This window comes from Drosophila melanogaster, chromosome 3L (genome assembly GCF_000001215.4).
Source record: "Drosophila melanogaster chromosome 3L".
NCBI classification, from domain to species: Eukaryota; Metazoa; Arthropoda; class Insecta; order Diptera; family Drosophilidae; genus Drosophila; species Drosophila melanogaster.
Window position 1 is genome coordinate 17,997,035 of NT_037436.4, and position 24,507 is coordinate 18,021,541.

The 24,507-nt window shown below is 40.4% G+C and overlaps 1 protein-coding gene across 5 annotated transcripts in view; it reads right to left on the reverse strand.

Moving 5' to 3' along the window:
- The window catches only part of Eip75B (Ecdysone-induced protein 75B), a 113,744-nt gene that overhangs the window by 46,082 nt on the left and 43,155 nt on the right, over positions 1-24,507 (reverse strand). Inside the window, exon 1 of one of the 5 annotated variants that reach the window (NM_168756.2) lies at positions 1,389-2,787. The exons of the other annotated variants lie outside the window; for them this stretch is intronic. Within the exon in view, the coding sequence (NP_730322.1) occupies positions 1,389-2,097 (709 nt within the window). The 5' untranslated portion in view covers positions 2,098-2,787. Of the gene's footprint in view, positions 1-1,388; positions 2,788-24,507 lie in introns of those variants that run through there. 5 annotated transcript variants of the gene reach the window in all.

The window sequence follows — 24,507 nt, forward strand, 5'->3', positions numbered from 1 at the left end:
CAATGAACTTGGAAACCGACTTTGTCATCGCTCCATCTCTTTCGCCCAGTTTTTCACTTAGTGAAATGCAATGCCAACACACAAACGCATAAATAAATATCGAAGCCATGGGGGAAAAACACACTTTTGCTAAGTAAAGCAAATAATGGCAACGGGAGTGGGTGAGAAATGGTGGGGGATTGGAAATTGGATACATAATCGAGACACATATAAATATTATTTCGGTTTTCACTTTCGGCTCGACTGTCATGCTAGTAAGTGCGAAATTCAATTTATTTTAGGCGTGTTTCGGTTTAGGACGTGAATATGGCGATACTGTATCTATTGGATCTTTTATGTATGTTAAAAAATCGACATTTTTGAACCTCAAGATCCCAAGATATTTACATTTTTATAAATACAATTAGGCAGCATATGAAATTTGCCATAATTCGTATCTAAAGCAAAGCTAATGCCCATTTATGTATGTCATTACCATAAACACCTTCCCCTAAGCCCAAGACCTTAAATAATCCCACCGTCTAGTTTAGTTGGAATCCATGCAAAAAACTTCAACGACAATCAACCAGTTCCCTCTCTGTAGAAAGAACTACCTTGACTCATCGCTTGAAATGATATTGCCCCTATACGATTCGATCTGATCCGGAGTCTTTATGCGGACTTGAACCGGTTGCTCATAAGTGCATTAACTTCCTTTAGTCATAAAACAAAAGCCTGACATTGGTACTGTTATAATTTTCGATGGAACAAGAAATAATAAATAAATAAAATGAGAAAAACCCGATGGCGAGTGCTGAAGTTAATTGAACTTACTTGAACTCGGTGCTTAAACAGAAAATGATTTCGGATGCGGAACGACCTTGATGACTGAACTAACTGACTGACTGACTAAACGGCGATCATCGCTTACTGATATAGATAATTACGTTGATAATGATGGTCACACGATTGCTGGACGTGTGACGTCACAGTAATTTGATCGGGCGCCACCTCGCAAATTTCCGCCTTGCCAGGCCAATATTCCAAATGCTAATTGGCGGGGGAAGGTCAGAAATCGAATCAGATCGGCAAACACGAGATCGAATTTTTTCTCTCAATGCGGTCATATATACTTTATTCTTCAGATACACACTATATACCGGCATTTTATGGTTTGCATACTTTTGGTTTTCAAGGTTTCTCATTCTGTCAAAACGGAAGCCAAGCATAAGAGTGCTTAATTTTATGAGATCGATACGGGTTTCTTATTGGAATCGGATTTAGATAACTTTAAATGCGTTCAAGAAATGTCACACATTGATTTATGTATTTCTTCCTAACTCTAATCTATATCCCATTTCTCCTCATATATTTAGTATTTCCTCAATTTCCTATCTCACACAACTCACCTATGTTGAGTTCTGGTTCCCCCTTTACCGAACTAGCCACAGTTGTATCCATAACTGGGTAGGACTTGATGTACTCGGGAGTCTGGGGACGCGAATCCGCCGGAACCACAGCAATACCACCCGAGTGGTGCAGATTGGCCTGCTGATATCCGTGCGGATACATCACATGTGGATGTGGGTGGTGCTGAAGGTGATGTTGTTGCTGCTGCTGCTGTGGCTGGTGTTCCTGCTGGGGGTGGTGGTGGGGCAGGGACTCGAAGTGCTGGGGCATTTGCTGCTGCGGCTGCTGCTGTTGCAACACTGCAGTGGGACCATCGGTGGTGCTGACGGCACTCGATTTGCTGACAAAGATCACGCCGCTGTGGGGCAGCTTGACGGAGGAGTTGGGAGAATTCGAAGAACTCGCCATGGTCACACCTGTGGGTGGCACAGTATCCAGATCTGTGACAGGTGCTACCAGGCTCCTGAATTCCGGATTGTAATTCTGGCCCATGCCCAGCTTGCTGTTGTGCTGGTAGTAAGCCGAAACACTTGTGTTTGGCGGTAGTTTCAGGGCATTTTCCAGGTGAGATCGACCTGTTACCCCCAAAATGGGTGGTGCTGTGGTGCTGGGCTGTTCTGGAGCTGGTGGTGCTAGCATGCTGGCACTCACCGTGCTGCAGATCACAGAAGTCTTGGCGCTATCTGAACTGTCCGCGGACATTAACATTTTGCTCGGTTGGGGGTTTATCAACACTTTTCAGGGGCAATATTTTTGGAATATTTATTAAAAAAATTTTAATTTAAATTTCCAGCCTTAGGCATAGTTTTGGTTTTTGAAGCACTGGTGCGATATTATTTTATCCTTCGCATTGAAGCTTTGTATCTTTTAAAGCCCTTTTTGAGCCAAGTTTACATGTTTTCTTCACACTGATAAAAACTATTGGAAAATAGTAGAAATCACTTTTTGGGTTATCCTTTTCACGGGGCACTCACTACACTGCTTAAAACTCGCGACTCGAAGTAGATCGAACGAAACGAAACGAAACGAACGGAACGGAACAAGCGGAGCCGACGATCTGCGCGCTGCGAGTGGCAGTTAGTCAATGAAAGGAAAATCAACATTCGCGGCGGATCTTGTTCAGTTTTTTCGGCGTCGACGTCGGCGCTCTCCGCTTTGCACTCTCTCGCACTTCGAACATGTGCTGCCATCCACCCAGCGAGTGCGAGCAGGAGCGCGCGATCCCACAGATACGGCGATTATGGAGAGACCTGCTCACGAAATCAGTTCATGAACTTGTTACGTACTTCGTAAGTGTACATCAACGGTTACAATCTCACCTATTTTTTTAACATAAGTGTCAATTTCATTGGATTTTTTTTGGCAAGTTGTTTATTATCATGTTTTTCACTAGTAAGTGAGAGATTTTAAATAGAGTGTGGTTTTTAGGAACAAACATTTTTAGACACTTCATGAATTGATTTCACCAACCGTGCCCCGCATAAACGCACAATCAGCAGTGGTAAGAGCCAGTGAGGGTGAAAAACAGCTGTGAGAGAAACACATGTCGCTCCAGAGAGAGCCCAATCCACCCCCTCCCCCTTGATGGAGTTCAATAAAACTTCGACGGAGTGAAAATTTATGAAATTACATGCAATTAAAAATTATATCACTCACAGTAATGAAGACTTCAGATCCGCGGATAGGATCGTTGACTTTCAGTCGTTGACACTGGGCGGAAAACATGTAAATCAAATATTTACACGGCCAAAAGGCAATAAACCCCACTGAATGCTGAAAAAACTTCGCCTAGGTCAATGCTAAATTTATTTCCTGGATCGTTGAGCCACGTGTGGCTGAATTAGGAGACCCCCGATAACCCCTCCCTGCCCAACACCTTCCCCCCACATTTGACCCATTCAAGGCTAGACACTCGCCGTCTCACTCGTGCGTTCCAAAAATAATCTTTGACTGAGTTTTCCTTGTTTCCATTTTTCTACTTTTCGGCACATTTGTCGGCGGGGGAAAATTTAACACATTTTCCTCGGCAGGCGGGAGGGTTTTGTTTTTCTTTTTGGAATACGACATGTTTTTCTCCAAACAGATATTCATTTTTTCTTAGTCTTTATGGGGGTATTTTTGTGGGAATGTGGGAGCTGTTTAGGATAAATTAGCTGTTAATACCACTGTTTATTGAATGAAATTGACAATGCGTCTAACACAAAGTGCACATAGGGGAGGAAGTTATATTAAGATGATCTCTAAAACGATCTCTTCAATTGCCATCTTGATAATATGAAGATTGTTTGAGAACAGTTTGCTTAAACCAATGGGGGTGCTCGCACAGAAATTCTATTGCCTTCATATCGATACATGAGCTACAAATGCGGATCACTCCGGTACCCTTGAATCAAATCTCTAATTACCTTTATCCCTCTGCTCTTCGATCACTTTCACATCGAATTGCTGACGTTGATCGGCCACCGGACTCCGTAATCAGAGACTCGAGCGGCATAATAACAACAAAAGCACATTTTCCTTCAGCCGCCAGACCCAAACAAAAATAAACATTGAACTTCCTTATTAATGCAATTTCAATAATGAGAACAGTCCAAGGCAGCTCAAGAGTCAAGTCCCCGGAGCGGCGAGTTCGAGTCTGGAGATGCGCATACGTATAAACGAGCAGACAAAACGAAAGTGGAACCTCCGAGGAGATCAGATCCCCATCCAGGGGTTCAAGTGGGGGTCAAGTTCAATGAGGGTGAACTCTCCAAAAAATAAAAAATGTATTATTATCAATATTTGGGAGATGGTATTCGCTTTTATTAGTCTTCAAGGGACTCTGAAGTACATATGTCTGCGTTGTATGTATGTATTTCCTTATCAGTATCATGGGAATGCCCGGCTGACTGAATTTACATTTTCGTCTAATAGCAAAAGGGACAGGCCCTCTATCATTTACACATGACGGTTTAAAGAGTCTTGAATGAATAGTCATAGTTTATGTGTGTTGGAAAATTCCATCTTTTAATCTATCTATGCATGTACTGGGGTTTTTAAATGATACATCATTCAGACCTGACCACGTTTCTAATGATTACATTTTTTCTGCCAATTCCCAATGAGTTTCGCCATGTCATGATCTGGCCCGCGATCACTGTTCGCGATCATGAGGCGAGTGAACTCCTTGGAAATGTCATTGGCTTTCTCCCCCCACCCATCCCAACTCATCCGAACCATCCACATCCCCCCATCCCAAGCCCAAGTTGTATCTCGTCGCTCTCCCGTTTTATGTTGCGAATTTCAGTCCGTTTATCAGTATGGTATATGAGGCCTGGCTGGCTGTTACTTAGTCACTTAGTCACGACAGCTGGATCAAAGTACTACGATAAAGAAGTGTCCCTGACGCAAAACTCGCCTTCAACTCTCCGGCGAACGGCGTACGGCGTACAATTGACCGATAAATTGAGAATGAGGGCCGCACGCACATGCCAGAGAAATGGATCAGTGTGTGGCATCAAATTTATATTATTTTACTTATTTTATTGTGGTATAATCATTGACAACTGTTAATCGGTTGGCGAGCGGTTGAAGGCTTCCGTGCTACTCCACTGATCAAGTTGAACGACTCTTTTATAAATTTTTCCTTGTGCATTTTGTCGCTGGATTTAATTTGCCAAAAAAAAAAATCAAGCTTGCCATCGCAGGGGTAAGGTAAATACGATAAGAAAAAAAAAAAATAAAATAAAATAAATAAAAAGAAACTTCCCCGTATTAGTTGTTAACAATTTGGGCAAGTAGATTTTAGAACTCCGAAACCAGTTTCACATTGCGTAACTCCCCATTCTGTCTGTCTGTTCGTCTATCGCTCTTTGGTTTATCTATGTGTTTGAGTATCTGTATCTATATAATTAACGCACAATGAGAAGGTGCGTGAGCCCGCCGGTCTATCCGTCCGCCCGTCCGCGTTCATGAACTCGGTCAATTTGAAGGCCAACCATTTTGCGGCTTACGCATTGAAAATGTGTGTATTCCGCCTGTGTTGTTTTTTCTTTGTTTTTTTTTCTCGTTTTAGCTGTGCCGAATTTTTTTTATAGTGATTTTTCGTACTCGAGCAATTTAATTTTTTTGCGTGCCTTCTTTTTTCCGGCACTTTTGGTTGTTCTGGTAGGATTGTGTCGTTGATTACGCATAATTTTTGGGCTGGTTCATGATGTCATGGCGAAGGGGCGATGGGTACAAGAACGATCCGAATGTACATATGCATGATATGTATTCTGAAGGTTGCCCCCAGTGAAGACAAGGGACCCTATCGCTATTAAAATCGGCGATAAAATTAGGCTGGCAAAAATATCAGATTTGATAAATGATGTGAACTCTACACACCTTGGCAAGAGTATCTGAATAATTCAAATTAGATTTGTCATTTAAACTTATACAATTTAAGTAGTTTATATGTCTAGATATGCACTTGTTGGTTCAGTTTATACATTCCTATCAAGGTTCTTCACAAATATCGTGCAATAATACAAAATCTAATCGCACAGTTCACGTAATATTTCACTATTCTTTCGCTTTCTCAGACAGTTTCCCGTCTGGAAATGCCTTCGATTACCAGGTAAGTCCCAATAACACCTGTAAGTACAGTACTACCCCCTGAAGTTCATCACCCACGTGTAAAACTGATAAAAGCCGTAAGACATAATAGTTTTGGGGCAAAGCCTATGTCATAATGGCCACTAATCGGGCGTGTGTGTGAGAACTACGCGTACAGTGGAACCACATGCGCCTTATCGACGTAACCAGCCAGCAAACTTAAATAATAATAATAATAATAATAAACCCTCACACACACACACTAATGGGAAAGCAGTGACAGTTAGTCTCTTATCGGTGAGTCTTTGTTATCAGCGTCGAAACCGAAATGAAGGTCAGCAGCACAAATTCCTCGGCCCAGAGTTCTCTTATCTTTGTTCCTATATGCCCGTCTCTTTTCCACTGTCTATCTCCGTCTCCCTCTGAGCGCTTTGTTCCTCCGCGTCACTTTTTCGAATACCCTTTTTAATGAGGGTACCATGTTATATATGATTGTTTTCTAAATTAAGAAGAATGTTTATTTATTTTTAATATTTAATATTTAGCTTATATGTATGTATATATGTACGAGGCCAATCCTACTTCGATTTTTACAAAAATCATAATTCTTAGAAGTTTTTAAATTGATTTCGAACTTACTTATGTAAAAGAATATGGAAATACTTATTCTTTTTAATAACAATATAAGGGTATGTATATTCCATATTAAAAATGCTTTTTCTCTCATTCCCATATTTGTTGGTCCTCTTGTTTCTGATAAAAATAGCTAATAGAACAAGTCACAGTGTGTGGGCGGAAAAGGGGTAGCGGGTGTACAGGTGTGCTTATCAGCAGTTGATTTCTATTTATTCCGGACTCGCTGTATTTTCGTAGTTTTTGCAAAAGGTTAAGATTCGATAAGGGTTTTCAAGGTCCACGACAACTGATAGTTCGGGTACAGTTACATAATCTATGCAAAGCTTTCCCTGCCCACGCTTTTTATTAGCCAAGGTCGTCAGAATTTTTGCTCATGCGTTTGTGGTGTTGTTTTTATCGCCTGTTAGGAACTGCAAAAATTCTAAATAATACAGCCACATCTTGACCATGGCCTGGTCTCAGTTTGTTGAACTGCTTTCCTCCATTTCGCCACCACTTCCTCTTGTTTGCACGAGCCCATAAATAGTTATTAGTTTTTGTTTGCTGCATAAACAATTAGAGCCAAGTGCCAAAAATTATCAAAGAACCGATATGTGTTTAGACTTGCAAAAATTTCCATGGACTATGAAAAGTTCACAAAGGCTAAGGAGAAGGTCGAGAGGTCAAATGTTGTAATTTATACAATTCTTTAAACAATCTTTAACCATTTCTTTAAATCTTCTTTAAATTTAAAATAAATGAAATTAAAACGTGTGTTTTTAATACACATTAACCAGCACTAACTCGAATTTTCCATTTAGCCTGATCAGTGGGTTTCCTGTTTGCCGCGTCAAGGAAATTTCCAGAAAATGCTCCACGGCTTGATGCTCCACAGCATTTTCCATTTCCCCATTAAATCCTGTATACGTTTTTCACTCCCTCTCGGTTCTTTTCTGGTTCTGGGATTGTACTTGAACTCGTTTCTGGACCTCGTCTTCTGTTGCTTCTTGTTGTTTGGTTTATCTGCTTCGTGAGCGATTCGAGTCGGTTCTTTTCGGTGGTTTTTCTATTGCCGCCTCTCCCGGGCACCAGCTTTTCCCATTTTCCACTTCCCATTGTTATTATCTGCTGACATGCAAGGGCAGGAAACGCATTGCCTTATCGGTGCTGGGCGGGGTGCAGTGGGAATTAATCAAAAGTGCCTTGGAGCAGACGCCTCCACTTGAGCGATCCGATCCGACGCGATGCGATGATCACTCAACTCAAACTCAAACCACGGACTCGCTTCAATCAAGGCGCATTGAACGTTCAATGATCTATCCCAATAGCAACGCTCATGCCCCGCTTAAAAAGTGAACTCGACATTGAAAAAAATATAAAACCAAATACACATACACACACACATAAAGCAGGCCACATCGATTGTTACATAGACCGAACATCATGACAGGAAAATTGCACCACAAGGATGGACATTTGAATTACCCTCTAAGATGTTATTACAAATTGACTGAATATTGAATGTATATTTAACATCAGCTTGTTAATATTATGGTAACATTTTGCATTCTTAAGGGGAATAAAAGTTTATTTATATCCTGTGTTGGTTATATGTGAGATTTGGATCAAAATAGCTTGCATTTATTTCGAAATTTGTATTTAACTTTTAAACAGCACAATTTAATTTAAAAACTACATATTTTTCGCTTAAGTAGCAAAACATAAATGTTCTACTTAAAATGGTACAAGCCAGAAGGAAAAACAATATTACTCCATATGTATAGGGTATAGCAGGCATTGGCGTAGAAAAAGAGAGCCATGGAAAGAGATAGAGCGTGCGCCGAGCGAAAGAGAGAGCTGAATCTGTGTGAAGTTCAAAGCCACTGCACTGAGGCTGAGATTGCTACGATCCCCTGCCCCGCGCCCCCACCCATGCCATCCACTTTCCAGCGATGTTGATGTAGGTTCGTTTCGGTTTGGTATTGTTTTTCTTTTTTCCTCTTTGAATGTCTTGCCATGGGGAGGCTGCACTTTTGCTTTCCCGCTGCACAGATTTTCGCTGGTGTGTGTGTGTGGATCCTCGGATTTTTCCACTCGCAGCGGATCGCTCATTGAGGGTCTTTAACCCTTCGGGCAGTGCAATGCACTCTTCCCTCCGACCGTCTCGCTCTCCTGTCCCCTATCTCTTTTCCGACCGTTCGTCTTGTGTGCAATTTTTTCTTGCACATTCTTCTCTGGTCGCCGTGGCTTTCGGATTCGCATTCGTATCTATGCCTAGTTGCGTGCATTGACTCTACACACAGATACGCACGCACACACCCAACTGCAGCGGGGTGGGGTGGGGGAATGGTTTTACGACTGCTTACAGTTTTGTAACTGTAATTGAGGGCTACTCGCACTCCAGTCATGCCAAACTATAGAGTTGCACTTTCGAATAGTATAAATATTTAACAATTATATATTAAAGATTTTAATGGCACATGGTTATCTTTAATATTCTTTGAGTTTACGGCTCTTAGATAATGATATCAAGAGTCCAACACATTTATTATAATAATTATTTTAACGTTACCAATTTATTTACAAGAATTTGTAACTTTTAATATTCATATATCGAAGTATATTTTTAAATGTTTTTAACAATTAGTTCGTTACTATATCTTAGGATCTCTCGACTACCGTGCTTACAATTTTAAGATAAATTTAGCTTATCTTGCTAACCATCAAAGCGCCTTTTATCAAGCTTCAAGCCCTGTTTTGGTGGGAAAATAGCCAGGCTAACAACACCGAATTCGCACCCCGCAGCTGCAGTTTTAGTTCTGCCCCACTCCCCTCCTCCGATCGTGCTTAGTTTGTCTGATAAGCTGTGCAGTTTATTGACTTGTCTCGTGGCCTCTCACTCTAACGCGAGCCACGCATGCGCGCAGTTGGCCAAGTTGAATGCACTTTTGGCCATGTGTTTGCGAAAATTGGTAATTGCCGCACGTGCTTTCTAGGATTACGCCAGAGACACAAAACCTTAACCCGGGCTATCTTTCTTTTTACCCATCAATCTCGATCTCTCCATATATTGGCATTTTCCAGTACTCATGTTTAATTGGCAATTTGCACTTGGTCGGGTTTGTATAATAAGCTCTTGAACGGGCCTTGAATTATGGCTTTGCATTCGATAGATAAATAGATTCGAACGGTAGTTAATTGGAATAGATACTTGGACACTTAATAACAGAGACACACAGATGCCTAATGGCTCATCGGAGGGATAAATTATGGCGAAGAATATGAATTTAGCGTTGATTTATGAATGACGGGAACTAAATAAGGTGGCAGAACAGCTAAGCAGTTAATATTTTGTCTAAAGGAATGAAAATAGTCTAGGATAGGCCGGGAGAAGTAAAGAAAGAAAATAATTTAATTCATAGAATTAAGTGCAACACTAATTAGTGTTTAATGCATTTGATAGAAGTTTTATGTAGTACATTTATTTACCAGTTCTTAATGGTAACTTTAGAACCCAGAAAGAAAGATCTCGACTTAGGAACCCTATTGCTCTCTCCCCTTTCTCTGTTACGATTCTCTTTTCTTTGGGCGCTAAGCCTTCGCCACTTGACCAAATCGAATCGTGGGGAGCCAACGAGCCGAAAGGAAACCGATCAAACCACATTATTTGATCAAACCACTTTTTTGGTCAATAGGCTGGCAGCTGCCGCAGACCATGGCATAAAAACAGCACACACCGATTGATATCTCAGTCGGTAATAAGTGCAGAAAAGCCATAAAAATAACATATAAACAAAAAACAAAAAAAGCGAAAAGAAAACAAACCCGAGAACAACGAAAATCAAAAGTCAGGCACAGAATGTATTGTATATAAACCGATGTATATTTGGGAACGTAATAAGATTATGCGATATATATGGCGGGTAAGATGAAACTTGGACTTGGACTTGACTCCAGTGGAGAAACAATTCGTGCGAAAGTGAATGACCTCCATTAACCGAAGTCTTGTCTTCTGTAGAATTGTGCGTTCTTCGCCGCCGCGTCTTCTCACTTCTCGTTTCTTTCGAAAATTCGCAACCCTTTCGGCTGTCTTTTTGGCCACAGCATAATAATTAGTGAGACAAAAAGAATATATAAAAAGAAACTGGGGCCTGGAAGAGAGTACGCATAAGACCCGAAATTGGTCTGTGGTTCGTCGGGGAATTTGAAACCTGTTTGAGCACAAGCACATATGTACGCCACCTCAAACGTGTTTAGCATAATTTTTTCGTTTCGTTTTTTTCTGCGCCTGCTGACTGATAATTTATGAATGCGAAGCGATGAGCGCCAGTGCCCCCTTCCCTCGCAAACACAAGGAAGTGGAGTTTAATGTACTATCTGGCGGTCATAGAAAGATATTGCCGTGGAGCCGTGGATTGAATCAGGTGGCAAATCGATCGCCTAGCGCTTCTGGTTTCTGATTAGATTATAGCCAAGCAGGAAGAGTCGAGAGGTCGAGAGACCCTTGGGGCTTCTGAGGTCGAGTAGTTGGAAATCTGACGATTATCACACGCAGTCATGGCAGTTCAGGGGGTTCGCTGATCGCGCTAAAGGAGAAGGGTGACAAGTTGATCATCAGGCGATTAGTGAGGCAGTGGGTTTAGATCACCAGTGCGAAAAATGCCAACTGAGCGCATATTTTGCTTGGCCAGAAGAATGCTCTAGAAACCTTGATGCTTCAGCCGGAACGCGAAATTAGATGGGTGGGTTGAGGGTCATTAGAAAAATTTTAAAATAAATCTGGAAAAGTATTAATAATTATACACAAGTTAATGTGTTGTTAATCTGGTAAAACCAACTTAAATGTACATATATGTTTATATGTTCGAATTACAAATTCTAGGCGATCACTTTAATAAACACAGCAATATATGAACACTTAAACCGTTCATGATGTTGCCCTGAGATATCTTCTATCCACCAACTGTTCGCATGAACGGATGATCTTCCCCCAATTACCTGCTTAGTGCCCAGGTCGCATTCCCCGATGGCCCATGTTCCCCTGGACTTTCGATCGGTGGTGCGACGGTGCCAGGCACAGAAGTCAAACACCCCGACGACCAGTGTCGAGATTGTTCAGAGAGTTCGTTATACTATGGCATGGCAGTCGGCAGTGCATTGGCGCTTTCTACCACATGGGGCCCTCCCTGCCCCGTTTACCACGAGTCGGTTTCCCCTTTTCATCCAGCGATCGCATGCAAAATAGCGCGAAAAAACTGGTATGCAACTGCAATTTGTTGAAAGAAGGGGGCACTAGAGGGGGTAGACGTCAGCTGATGACGTTGCCAAGTCAAAGAGAAACCCCCGTCCACGATCGCCCCACCTGCACCCCCTTTGGCAATTCCCATCCATGATTCAGTATGCGGTGAGTGTTGTTGACTCGGTCGACGATCGCAGGTCGCTGCACTCCCTTCCTCTGTCACTTCGATATAACATACCCCCGCTCGTTCTGCCCTACACTGTGCAAAAATATATTTGATCTATTTAAGCAATAGATATTGCCTAGCCCATGAAAAGTTTATAGTTAGTGCATACGAATTTATTTCACATTTCAACTATGGTGGTCTATGCACTTGTTAAACTAAAAGTCTAAATGCGTTTTGTTATGTTTTCAGTGTACTAAAACTCATTGGAGCATTCGAGTGAGTTTGGTGGGCAACTATGCTAGTGATACACAGCAGCAAATTGGAACTGGGAACTGGCAACTTGCAACGGGCGACTAGCAACTAGCAGCATGCAGCATGCAACGACTGCCACGAAAGTTGACTGACACCTCGATGGCAGGACTTTAACCCACAGCAACCCAAACAAAGTGAAAATATTGCTCGGAGTCGAAGTTGAAACTATTGGGAAAAGGGGGAGAAGTGCATTTTCCACGTGTTGCACGAACATCGGCGCAAAATTGGCTCAGCTGCATTTTTTGTGAAAGTTTTTTTCGGCATTTTCTTCGATGGTTTTTTGATAGTAATTTATAGTTTATTAACTTTATGGACCGAGTGCATTGACTGGAAATTCGTGGGGGCGCAGGAAAATCTACGGCACTCTCTTGCGTTTTTCCTCTTTTGGAGGTCATTCAAATGCCGTGGGTGGCAGTGAAAGTCGGCTAACGCTGGAAAGGAATTGATGGGTTGACTGACTTGTGGGCAGATGGAAAGAGTAGAGCCGGGTGGTATCTCAAAAGGGAGAGGAAATGGGCGGAATTCCATGTAGGTAGTTGTCGAGAAAGGAAAGCGAGATCTGCACACCCAGATAAACAGGGAACTTTACATATTTTAGGTACAAGTTGGGTTAAATCAAATGTACAACAAAATGGATAAAATATCGAGCAAGGATTGTAGATTTTTCAAATTGGTCTGGGTACTAAAAGCCTGGTTATATTCTATAGTAATGGTTGCTTCTTAAAATCAATATAGAAGTATTATAGATCATAGGATTGCCCCTTTTGTTAAGATATCTAGAATAAACATTTACTATATGTGTGTAAATTGTAACATTTATGAGAATCTTTAGAAGAATTTGAACTATGAAGTTTGTCTGTCCCCTTTTCCAACATTTTCACGATCACTTAATGCGGGTTACATTTTATTGGGTACTTCACATTATGAGCCTTCTCTGGTCAAGTGACTCAATCTGGTCAAAGAACTTTCTGAACTACGAGATTCTTGGAAAAATCATATGACAATAGCATAAACTTGGTCTCCAAAGACCCCCAAAAGTACCCCCCACTACCCCTCCTCACTTTTAAGCCATTCCCATTGACATCGACACCTTTTTGGCGTAGAAAACAATGTGAATAACAAAGAAATGAGAACTACGCAATACGAATACGGGGGAGCGGAGAAAGGCTGATACAGTGCGGTAAGAGGTGGAAAGGGGAAGAAAGGTGGGTAGAGAGAGAGAAGCAAACATGGTTGCCCAACCGAGTTTTTGACCGTTTGGAATTTTGTTTATTTGGGACAAGTTCACTGTCGGCCAGAAGAATCCAGAAGAATTCAGAAGACAGGGGGCCGGGAAGATGGGCGGGGTGCAGTACCCCTTTTACATCACCTCCCGTCCCGATTTTCGTTTTCCTTTACGCTCATATTTGTTTACAACTTTTGATTTTTTTCGTTCTTTCTTTTTTCCGGTTTCTGTTTCTCTTTTCGCGGCACTTTGCTTACTTAATGACTTTCTACTTTTTTTTTTTTTTGGAAATAGTTTGGGAATGGGGCTTATGTAATGGTCTATTCTTTTATTGTTGTTTTGACGGCCGCTGTCTTCGGCGTTTTGGAATAACTATGCCTGTTGATTCTTCTGAATGTTGACTATGTTTTCGTTCCACACTCGATTTTTTCGTAAACAAAATTTGGCCAGAAAAGGGAAGTACGAAAAGAAATTGTCTATTAACGGTATTTAGCTAGAGAGAAGCTTCAAAAACTGCGCAAAAAATATTTAGAAGGAAATTTTAGCCTTAGGTGGCCAATTAAGATTATAGTTTACGTGCAAATTATGTCAGAATGTTCAATTCAAAGTGGGGAGTTAATATAGCTAGAACAGCGAGGTGTTCAACTAACATGTAAAAGTAGTCCTAGTATCATATAAATACACCTTAAAGCCATAAGCTATTAAATGAAATCTTGATTTTAAAATAATAAAGAAACACTTTCTTAATCTTAAATTTTTAATACTTTCAAATTAATGTACATAGTCTGAGAGGTTTAAGCTTTAGATGGACAGCTGCAGTTTCTGGATAAAATATATAAGCGGATGCAATTTCGATCTTATCGCCGTGGCACCGCTTTTGGCAACCCAATTAAATACGCGTGTGTGCCCCTCCCCAGAAAAAGAACCTTCTTTAAGAACAAACGAGGCCAGGAGTAACAAACAAACAAAAAGCCCAAGCTAACTCCCAAAATATTACTTCCTTTATATGCTTTATATATCATTATCATCAACGCCAGAAAAAAAAAGCAATAACAATGATCTCCAAAGGCAACGCAACAAGTTCAAAAGAATCGTTTGTTTCTTTTTTCGGACTCTCATTCTGTATCTCTATACTGCTCGCTTTTTGCATTCAGAACAACACGGAAAGCGTTTAAGTAACCGACAAAATTTGTGTTGCAAAACGTCACCGCAGAAAAAGTGACGAATACACCAGATAAACCGTAAGAGTCGCGAATATGCAATCTTTTCTGTCAGTCGTTTGAAAAAGGGGTTTCTAAAAGTGTTTTTATCTATAATACTTGTATAATTTGAGAGTTCATTTTTCTGGGGAAGTTCATCAGCTGTAATCAAAATAATTGTTTTCGGGATGCAAACCCCTCCAAAAATCGCCGCCTATGCACTTTCTCTGTTTGTTTTCGCGTTGCACTCCGCATTTGTTGTTGTTTGCTTTTTAGCACTGCTCTCCTTTCGTCTGCTTTGCACATGTTGCGGATTCGTAAACGGGGTGAATGTCATCAGGATTGTGATTGTATATTTTTCCCGGCCCGGGTCAATTGCCTCTTGGGTAACTCATGGAATTTCATTCGGCAGTTGGCGGCTGGAACTGCTGACGAATGCCGATCCAAATTCAGACATATAGTAGTGGGTAATGACATATCGCTGATTGTACAATACAATCGTGACGGGCCACAATTCTTCGCAACGAGAACGAATGTAAGCCAATGCGATAATTATTACGATTGTGGGGGATATTTCGCTCTGATTAATATCCCTGCCACACGTCGATTGAATTGAATTCGCATTTCGATTACTGGAAATAATCTTATGAAATGTGTGGAGAATTCAGTGACAAAATAAGGGAACAAAATGAATCGATCGACACAGTTAATGTCTGGAGAAGTTCACGAACCGATCTCGATCTCGACTGAGTCACAATGGGAAGTCAGGTTGTTGACATTGTTGCAGTTCAGTTTTAACTGAAAGTGGCATCGGAGATGAGTACGTGTATTTTTAAATTAAATTGCAATATGCATGAAAAGGATTATATAAACAATTGAAATGAAAAGATTTTCCTTACAAAAAATCAAACCATATCAAACGTTTAATTTGTTAGTAAGAATTTTTCTATTTAATGCAACATTCACATCCTTGTATCCATGATATTAGCATATAGAAAATAATAAACATCTAAATTAAAAACTAAATCCAATTTTGATTTTCCTCTTCGCTTTTCCAATTTTCCAAATTTCCCTTGAGGCTCAAACTGTGTTTTCTCTACGCCGAACAAAAACACAAACAGCTAACTGCAATCAACAGCTCACATGCCACAACAACAACAGCAACAACAACAACTCGATGGGACGTACAGCCATTTGTAAGTCAACGAACCAAGAGGCTAGGCTATAACAACAACTCGAACAACTCCAACAGCAAAGTTGAGCCGCAGCAGAGTATTTATCTATCGTTTAGTCATCTCATTTTATTTGATTTTCTTTTCGCACATGGGCGATTGTGCGAGTGAATGGCCGGCCCAGCGGCATACTACTACAGTACGGCATACGAAGATCTTCAAGAGCCATACATTTCCACAAACACCCATGCATTTTCACCAAAGACAACGTCCTTGCTTCAGTTAACAACATGCCAGCCGAGCAGCGACAACGACAACGACAACTACAACGTTGTTGGCAAAATGACGCTGCAAAACTTGTTGTCGTCGCGTTTTTTTTTTTTTTTTTTTTTTTCAACGATATTGTTGTATGGTACTCGCAAACGGTGTAGTGTGGTTTGGTATGGTGTGGTATGCCTCGTTTGCTGGGTTAGTTACCCCCAGCGCAATGGCAATGAACCAGAGAACCATTGACCGACCGGAGAAAGACAGACGATGCCGATCCGCTGCTCTGCAACTTGCAACACGAAGTCCGCGAAGCGATCGTTTCCAGTTTGGCGAGTTCGGAGCTGCAGAGAAACTGGTTCTTTCGCAGTCAACACACAATTTGCAACACGACGACCGCAGACGCAAAGTGCAATGATCGCAACGAGGCTGCAGATCGAGTGGCTTTGCCAAGTGGAGGCGGCCAAAGTGAATGCCGGATTCAGTGGGCAGTGGCGATGACGTTGGTGGGACAATCAAACAAACAAACCAACAACAAAAAAGTGTGCGATGGAGGGGGGGGGGAGGGTGAATAAAATGCGTCACTCGTGGCGTGGGATTCTGTGTGTTTTTACAGTCAGACAAGCCTTTAAGTAGTCAAATATGGAAAATGGAGATCGCCGCAGGCAATTCAAAAAGTTAGGAAGGAGAAAGGAAATGGCCAGGCTTTGGTGGAAAGTGTGGGAGATATTCGAAATCAATTTTTAATGACATATACATCTATAAATCCTTATCTATATTTACATTTATATTTAACACATCTGTATTATTTAAAAAATATTGTTTTCTATTTTAAAGACCGCCTTGCGCACTAAGCTTAACAAACTTCGAAATATTAGAATAGATAGAAGAGACTTCCACTTTTATAAAATTTGTGAATTTGAACTTGCTTCTCGTATCTCTAAATATTCGACTTACAAATATCATTGCCTAACCCAATCGCTTTTAGCTTGGAGTTGCGATCACTTCTTAGACTTCCAAATCTACATAAGCCAACTGATGTTAAAAGACAAATATGGATATCTTCTTGCCAGATCAGCAGTTTGCTAGCTCGGTCGGTCAGTCAGTCACTCAGTCCCAGGGAGCAGAAAATGCTTTTGGCCAACTCAGCTCGACGGAATCATAAGCCAAACCAGAAAAGCGAAAACCGGGCAGAAAAGAAACCGCCCAACAGAAAAGTCTGTACCAAGTGCTATACATCCCTCTCTATACTTCACATTGTGGCCGTCTCTTTCTGGACGGCTGTGGTCGTGCCGAAATTTGGCAATGAACTTGAAACACGTGTAAGAGGTATGAATAATTTGGCCAAGACAAAGAAACGAAGCAGTCAAAGAGAAGAGTGGCGGCCCAAAAGTCGCGGGAAGCCAAGCAAGGGGAAGAACGTCTTTTGTAACAATTTTGCATGATTTACGAAATTTCAGGGAGTCTCTTTCGGCCCCTTTTCTTTCTTTTTTTTCTCTGCTCGGGGTTTATTGTATTTTTAATTATTTTCGGCGTAATAACCTAGATTCGTGGCATCGACCGCCAGCAAGTCCGAGTCCCGAGTCCAATTGCGAGTCATTCGGTCATATAATTTCTACCTTTTCCCTTCATAATGGTTGTTTTTCTTCGGTTTTCTTTTTCTGGTCGATTCTAGCTGTTTTCTTTTGCGCTTTGCATTTTCACCAACGCCAAAATGTTCGTCATTTTCTTCTTTGATTTTTCCATTTTATTATTTTACTTTCCAGGGAATATTTAAGTGTTGTAGATCTCTATATAGGCAAAGAGTCATGCTGGCGAATTGAGTGCTTGTCAAATTATGCTTATATCTATAATAATTTAATTTGTACTTCATACTTCTAATTCTCGAAGTAGATGAAAAGGAAAGACTGCTCCAACTCTATTTCAAACCGAATGCAATGTATAATGTCTTGCAGCAATAGGATCATACAATCATACAACAGGTACCAATAAAAATATAAACGTATAAAGCCGGTTAAATTACGGCAATGCTATCGACTGACAGTTCATTCATCAACCGAGCCCACAAAGAACCTTTTGAGGGATACACGCCTACTGTCTTCTACCTGCCTCAAGACCCAGAACTGGGCAACCATAACCTAGCGCACTTAGAAAACAGGCTCGCACAGATCCCAGAAACTTCCCAATCAGAATAGAACGGTACCTGGCCCACAGGCACCTGTGGCATAAGAAATTAATGATTCCACCGACCACTCCTCGGATTCGTTGGCATACCAAATGAGTTCCTCGATTTACCACTAAAGGTTAGCACTTAGTTTCGGGGTTCGTATCACTCACCTGGAATGGAAAGAATCGAGAATATATGATGAGCCAAATTAGTTAACAAATGTCGAATGCTACAATGGAAGGGTAATCAAAAACACGCTCTTATCAAACTTATTCCAAGGTTTAACCCCCACTCCCGATTTTAGATCATTTCCGCGTTTTTTGTATGTTGCGATGTACATATGTATGTATATGTACATAGATATGTACATACATGTTTGTTGCTTCTGATTCGGTATAGGCGTATGACCGCACCAGGGGCAAAATAATATTGCCAAGTGCGCAAAAAGCCCTTGCTAGAGTTCAGCGAGCCCAGCTCCATATATGTATGTATATGTTCGTATATAGTACATATACATATGTAGAACAGGTAAAATATAACTAAACTTATCTTATCATTGAAATACACGTGAACGAAATAGATAAACATAATCGTTTGCATAGGGGTTAATATCGCGTATTTGGGCCCATGGGTGGGTAAATCGTAAATAGCTTACTATACTGTTGAAATTGAGATTAATAATAGCTCAGTTGAAAATTAATTTAGCGTTTACTTCAATAATAAAAATGTTTATATGCATATAAGATTTGGCAAATTTATAAGATTGTTTCGTGAATTATATGTTTTGTATGATTAAACGAAAGCCCCTTATATTTTAAATTATTAGAAATAGTTAAATGGATATCTTGTCAAAAGTGTTTGTGCCCCAAATAAACACGTTTCCGACAGGAGGACAAATCGCCAGCATCGAAGGTTAAGTCGAATGGACTCCGACAGATGGCGCTGCGGGGGCAAATAGCTAATCGTGTGTCCATGAGATACAATTCCTTATTTTTAGCCACTCAGATACAAATTGCGTTTGTGCGTTTGCCGAGTTCACTCCACTAGAGAAAACAATGAAAATATTTAGACGGACAAAGTTCTGCCTCCAAGTGCGAGTACAACAATTGTTTCGGGCAGCCCAAATAACATTTATGTAGCTCTCTATTTTAAAATGCGTGTGCGGGTATTTTTTTTTGTACATATGTATGTATGCGTGATGGTCTCATTTTCGGTGTACATACACAGAAAATTATTTCGAAGTTCAAGGTCAGTAAACTTGCTACGCACACGCACAATGGGAAACGAAATAAAATAAAATAAAATGAAACGAATCGAAAAACACGAAGTGCGGGCAGCACCCGAACACTAATACAATCGCCAAATTATCTCTCTCCTCCTCACTAACACACTCAAATAGCGCTCTCGATCGCTCTCTTTGCGGTTTAATGAAACTAGAACGATTTTCGAATGAGCTGCTCTGAGGAAGCGAGATGGAAATGGAAAGGAAGACAGAGAGGAAAGGAGACGGAGAGTCCAAGACGGGGATCAAATGGAAAGGAAGGTAAGAAACCCAAGCTCCACATCCCAAAAAAGATACATATTTGTGGAATGATCTACATACGAAACATCATCACCCTTTCATAAAAGTTGTGTAATAGAAATTGTAGCATTAGATATTTCTCGAATAAATATAACTAATAAATTATTTATTCTTCTTATTAAAATAAATAATATGGAGTGTATTTAACATTAAATTATTTCTAATATATTAGTGGACTACATCTATCCTTTTTGTGTCCTGTGTATCCTTCACAAGCTTTGCACCCAAGCTGATAGGCCTCTGCAAGGGTATTGCGATCACTTGAGCATAGGAAATAGTTTGAAACGATTTGAAACTTGTGCGGGTGTTAAAACGATATCAACTTGATTTGTTTGAGGCCCGAAATTATCTCCGATGATCTTATGCGCGCGGAGAACCAGTTTCGACACTCGTTAATTAACGAAATAATCTGCTGGAAACTTGTTCAAACAAAACTTCTGTCGATGATCGAAGAGTAGAGGCAAAGGCCAAATAATAATTTGGCAACGACAAGGGTCAAAACTCGCTGGGAAGGTCAGATTTAAATGTTGGCTGGAATCGTTTCCTATCACGATCTCTTTCGCATTCTTTTCCAATTTCAATTTGAATTATTGCTATGTATATTATAATGTTTACTGGCACAAAAAAACGGAAAGTTGTTCATCGACTTTTTCTTTTTTCAGTTTCGGTTACTTCAATCCATTACTGATAGCATCTCTGTTCTCCAGAAAATAAGAAGTAACACTTGAAAACTATATAAATACCGAACCGAGTACACTATGTGTTCTTCTAAGGTGATGCTGAAATCAAAAGTTGAGATCGCAGTAAGAGCTCACATCCTCTTTTCTTTTTTTTTTTTTCTCCAGCTGTTGCTATCTTCGGTTATGCTATTTCGTTCTTTCTCTTTGCTACTTTCTTCGTCTTTCATTCAGTTATGTAACGTGGCCATGGCCTGCTTTCTTTATTTGGACAGCGTCTTGGGCAAGTGAAATAGGTTAATGGGCATCGGCATTTCACTGGGATTGTTTGTTTTGGTTTTTGAGGAAAGTAAGTTGGGAAAGTATGTTTTCAAGTGCATTTCGTGGTTATTTTTTTGGGATTCGTTTTGAGCTGTTTGGCGATTATCATACTAAAAAGTGTGATAATTATTCATAGAGTGTACGAGTTCTAAAAGAAGTGTGGGCTGGAGTAAAATCCATATGTGCCTCAATTAAAGTTCCTTTCAAAATTTGTGCAAAATGCTGGCGGATCTTGTTTTAGAATTTGTTAGGCTTTCAGTTCTAATGATAGTTGTTAGATGTTTTATTGCTAATTATGCGAGTGCGTGTGCTTTGCCATGATTAATACGATTAGGAGGGTCTGAACTGATGACTGGTGATGTCATTTCGCCAAACGCTTTGGAGTTAAAAGGTTCCAACTGGCAAAAGCCTATTAAAAATTATGAGAATTTTCGCAGAGTCACTTTTGAGGCTCGGTTCGGTCGAAGTTAGACAATCGTAATTCGCGTAATTAGGCGAGTTCAAGTAACTTTTGCTTGGTGCTTAGTTTTGGCCATGTCATGGCTCAGTTGCCAAGCGGCCAAAAGCGGCCCCACACCCCTCTTTCACGCTCAGCTGTGCGTTTGGCATATTCAAGTGTCAATTACAATTGCCTCAGGGGCGCAAACGAAAAAAAAATCACAGAATTTAAACGATTATACACAGCGCGAACGCAGGCAGCATTTAAAATGCGTAGAACGAACTTGAACTTCAGCACAAAAGAAGGAGGAAGTCGGCCCCAAATATCTACGAATTATCTACCTAGCGCGAAACCGAGAACATAATCTCTAAACGCAAAACCCAAGCAGAACCCAACCCAACTCGATTTCAAAGTCAAGGGCTAAGGGGCGAACGTGTTCAAAATGCTAAAATACCCTGCATGGATAGAGGTAACCAACGAAATATTGCCCTAGAAACCAGGTAGGGGGCTTTTGGGGGAGTTACGTGGCTCGTGGCACGTTGTTCGCCATTTTGTAGGAAGCTCCGAAAAAAAAAAACAGAAGAGAAATGAAAGACTATTGAGCAAACCGCTTTGGATCAACTCAAAATTTTATGCGGGCAACATTAACAAAAATAAAAAAAAGACAAAGAACCATAAGAAAAAGCATAGGGAGAAGAATACGCACCAAAAAACGAACAAGAAGAAGACACTGCAAAACCGAAAACCAAACTTTTTTGGCATAAAAAGAGAACTCACCAAATAATGAAAATGTCAATGTCCGAACAACCTTGAAAGAAGCCAAAGGAGAAAAGCTGCCACACGAAAAAGAGAGATATTCGGCGGGGGGAAAAGAGGGCGGAAGGAGAAAAGAGAAGGGTGGAAGGAGCGTATCGCATTGAGAATCACTTAAGTGTAAGGGCCCAAACTGAATTTGCAATGCGCATAAAGTTCCCAGCCAACCCTAAAAAAATTGAAAAAATCCAATCCAAGTAAAGGGTTTATGCATCACCTTCGATCAAGGCAATTAGAATTTGAGATCACTTTGACGGATCGCTACGCAATTGAATAGAAAAGTCTAGCATATATAAAAGAGATTGTAAAGATCAACAGGTATCTAAAGATCTATGAGGAAACTTAAACTATTTTCAAGGCAATCTTCAAATCTTTTTGTAGCTTACAAAAAATCGAACGCACCTATGTAATCATACAAATTTACCAAAAATTGGTGGTATGTGTTTTATATTGATTTATATTTAGTGAGATATTTATTGGCCCTTCGATAGTTATTTTTATATCGAACAAATTATTTTTATTGAAGCTGCATTAATTTACGAAATCTAAATGACCAACTTTTAAAAAAGCTTTCTGTAATCTGTGTAGGCGCCCCAAGTGGACGGTTTCAGCAACTCAGAGCTTTCTGAAGAAGACAAGTATGCGCCAACCACCGTCAGATGGCGCCACACGCTAAACATCCACATTCGTTAAATTAAAATTGAAATTCGTTTTACCATATAACTGACTTGGATTTTCGAAAATAAATATGTTTGTTTGATTAGCAGAAAAATAATAGCAGTAACATTTTTAGGCCTGTTATTAATTCAGCTAAAAAGCTTGAGAAAATATATTTACAGTTGCTCTTTGACGTCACTGCAGATTTGAAGGAAACCCGAAATTGAGTTCATGAACGTTTGTCGACTTCAATTTGTGTGCTAGGCTGGGCGAACAAAAAAAAATATATATAATATGCACATGGTGGGGGAGGGAAAGAGAGGGGTAACAGTCGCCACATGCAACGAGGTCACGTGCAGTTGGCTTGGCAATATGGCGCTCTACACTCACAACCTTACGACGCGATAGCGAGCGGCTCTATGAAAATGCACTGCAAGGTTGCACCCCCTCTCTGGCCCACCGAAAAACCCCCGCTCAGCCCCCACGCCATCCCCTTTAGCCACCTAATTGTGAGACAGGGCGAATGAACTGAACTGACCCGCTTCGAAGTAACCTCTAAAAGTGCTCTCTGCGTATTTGTGCGACTTTTTTGTCTGCTATTTTTGAGATTCTATTGAAAAATACGGTCAGCTTGTGTGGGTGGTTGGCTTTTGTTAGCTGAGTTTGGTTTGCAATAATTAAAAGTATTTATGGATTATGATTAGGGCGTATTGAAAAATTGCAACTTTTTAATTGAATTTAGCCATTGATTGCATATATCTGATTCGTTTTGCCAATAAATTAAATGTAATTATTAAATATAATATGTTATTCACATATCGATAATAAGCAATTTTAATGAGAAGCAGGTTATAGATTTCCTTTAAATTTGGAAATATGTATAATAATAATGTTTTAAAATATTTTTTTTTTTTATAGAATATTTTAAAAGTCCATAACGTTTAAATAGTTCGATTTGGGTTTAAGTCAGATTTGAAATTTCAGTATTTAACACTATTTGACAGTGTTTTGTTAATAGAAAATCTCCTAGTCTAGCAAAAATAACAATAAAAATAATTCGATTGTATATTAAAATAAAGTATTAAATTCTTTTTTTTAAGGGATCTGCTTGTTTTAATCCTTCAGTTTTAGGTGTAAGAAAGAGAGAGAGGTATACCTCTTGCCCGCTCTTCCGCTGCCATTTCCGTTCGCCATCGCCAAAAAAGCTTCTCGCTCTAAGCTTTTCCCCTTTTGAGAGTGTGTGTGTGAGCGACACACAAATTGAGTGCAAGTTCAACACACAGACACACGCACACTCGCATATCTATGACAAAATCCGTAGCTGCAGTTCGCTGCCTGAGTGTGCGTGTGTATCTGTGTGTAAATTTAGATCGAGGCTATTGCTTCACAATGCTGCTGGTGCATTCAACTCGGTGCTCAGCTCGAACAAAGCAAAAGGGGCAGAGAGCACAACATTAAGAAAAATTATGTTGAATTTATTTATTGCATAGAGCGTAGCGCTGGTCTCTCTCTCGATTCAATTGCAAAATGCAAATCGTGTGGATCTGAGGCTCCAATGTACATAACACATCGGACATGACACCGTATTCCGCAGCCGCGCTCATTTATTTTTATGAGTTATTTGACTCAGTTTCAGCGGTGGCAAGGTTGTGGCCCACTAGAAACACTGGGGACAGGTGAAGAACCTCTGATGAC